General features: G+C 36.2%; 1 protein-coding gene across 1 annotated transcript in view; it reads left to right on the top strand.

Annotated features, from left to right (window-relative positions):
* NENF (neudesin neurotrophic factor) overlaps positions 1–1472 on the top strand; it is a 3713-nt gene extending 2241 nt beyond the window's left edge. Inside the window, exons 3-4 of the mRNA XM_057365106.1 lie at positions 92–195; positions 772–1472. Of these exons, the coding sequence (XP_057221089.1) occupies positions 92–195; positions 772–948 (281 nt within the window). The 3' untranslated portion in view covers positions 949–1472. The remainder of the gene's footprint in view (positions 1–91; positions 196–771) is intronic.
* The last annotated feature ends 682 nt before the right edge of the window (positions 1473–2154 follow it).

Here is a 2154-nt window from a genome sequence, read left to right on the forward strand (position 1 = left end):
CATGCAACAGGCTGGTGAAGGGTAGAGGCTGAATACACTCTGCACATTTTCAGATCATCACTGGATTATTTTTTCTTTTTAAATCTGACAGAATTTTATGGAAAAGGAGCCCCATACAATGCTTTGGTTGGAAAAGACTCAACAAGAGGAGTTGCAAAGATGTCTCTGGATCCAGCAGATCTTACACATGACACAGTAAGAAAATGGGCCATCAGTTTAGTTCCATTTTGCAAATTTTTATTATTATGCAAGATGATGAGTGATGATTTTAAATTACTTGTATTTATATGAGTTGATTCACATATTTAAAACAAAATGAATTAGTACTCTTTAAATACATAAAATGGGTATATATTTAGTGCTCATGAAAGGTGCTAAAAGCCTTCAGGAGGAAGGTTTTTAATTTGTGGAATCAACACAAATTMTGTATGCATGTAAAAGGGAAATCACCTGTTGTTTACAAAGATGGTCCCAAAGACAGTAAATTCCTTCCTTTGTCAATTGTTTGGTGTATCCTATGCCTCTGACATGCCAGTGGATGCTAGCTCTGGCAGTGGGTTGTTGCTTGTTTGACCTGAATATAGAAGAGTTTTGTCAAGAGTGAATTTTAATGAAAAGAACAAAATTACAGGCTGTACTATCAATTTGTTCATCATGCTCTGCAATGTAAACCCAAAAGCTGACCTTAAGTAAATCATTTAAAAAACCACATGTAAATACCTCTATTTTTATTTCCTTGAGACGGGACTTTCATTTCCCTRTTTCCTTTAGACAGGACTCACAGAAGAGGAACTGAAGTCCCTGGATGACATCTTCAATAATGTTTATAAAGCCAAATACCCAATTGTTGGCTACACTTCTCGGCGAATTCTGAATGAGGATGGCAGCCCCAATCTGGACTTTAAACCTGAAGATCAGCCACATTTCAGCATCAAAGATGAGTTTTGAGGAACATTTTTGTACCTAGAGAATGCCTGTGGAGAGGCACAACATTAAATGACTTCCCTGTGCTGTGGGAATCAGATTACAACMATTTACTATCATGAGTCAGTTTTCTGCTCAGAAAATCCGTGTGTGTGCCCACACATTGTTCAGAGGAAGCAAACAGATCTGAGATCTGTGGTAGTGTCACACACTTGGGCTGTTTRCTGGAAATTATGGGAATTATTTAACCTGCAAGTTTTTTCTGCCTGGATTTCTCTGTTAGRAAGTGTATAATGTAAAATTGCATTCCTTAGAAGAGAGGAGGAAGTTTTTAATAACTGAAATACTAAAGTTTAGGGTTTTGTGACTGGTCTTTTTGCAAATCCCAAGTTGTGAACCACTCTTTGGGAAAGTGCAATGCATTTTTGGGACAAACTAACATCACACTCTGTGCTTCATGTGAGTGTGGGTATCCAAAGTACAAACAGGTGCAATAGAGGCTTACATTTTGAAAAGCATTATGGGTTTAATATTTGTTAAGTTTGAGAATAGTGGATATAAAGCCACTCAGTCTCTTAAAATGCACTTACTGTGGAGTATTTGTGCAAAGTCCACAGCTGTAAACTGAGAAAAATAGCTTTTTTTTTTTTTTCCCCGTGAGTACTACTGTGACATTTTGAATAAGACTTTTATGTTAGTTTCAGATAAATGACACATTAATTTTTAAAAATAATTATCAAAGATGTCATGATGATTTTGTTCTAGCTTCCTCCAATCTTTCTCTTGCAAAAAGAGGAAATCATAGCCCACTGTGTGCCACATACTCTTACAGCACAAGTTTATTATAGCAGTTTAGTGTCCTGTGGATATTGTTAGCATTTTTATATTAACAATTTCAGCCTTCATTTTTAATGGCCCTTAGTTTTTCTTTGCTCTTACTTTGGCTTCATCACTGCTGTTTTGATGAAGCATGCAGGGTGCATGCAGGTCCTCTTAACTTGATATAAACTGTTTCCCTGGCAATCTTTCAGCAACAATCTTTCCCTGTAAAAGCCTGAGCTGTATAAATTGCTCCTAACTACTGACTTTCACTAATTTAAGTAGAATGTGAATTATCCTGTACGTGGATTTATCTGCCACTGTGACCATTTGAATTGATACAGGAAAACTAAGCAGCTGCTGCCAATTCTGTATTAATGATAGAAATAATAAAAATACAATTCTGTATTG

This window comes from Malurus melanocephalus, unplaced genomic scaffold (assembly GCF_030028575.1).
Source record: "Malurus melanocephalus ecotype Western Australia unplaced genomic scaffold, MMel_1.1 scaffold_48, whole genome shotgun sequence".
NCBI classification, from domain to species: domain Eukaryota; kingdom Metazoa; phylum Chordata; class Aves; order Passeriformes; family Maluridae; genus Malurus; species Malurus melanocephalus.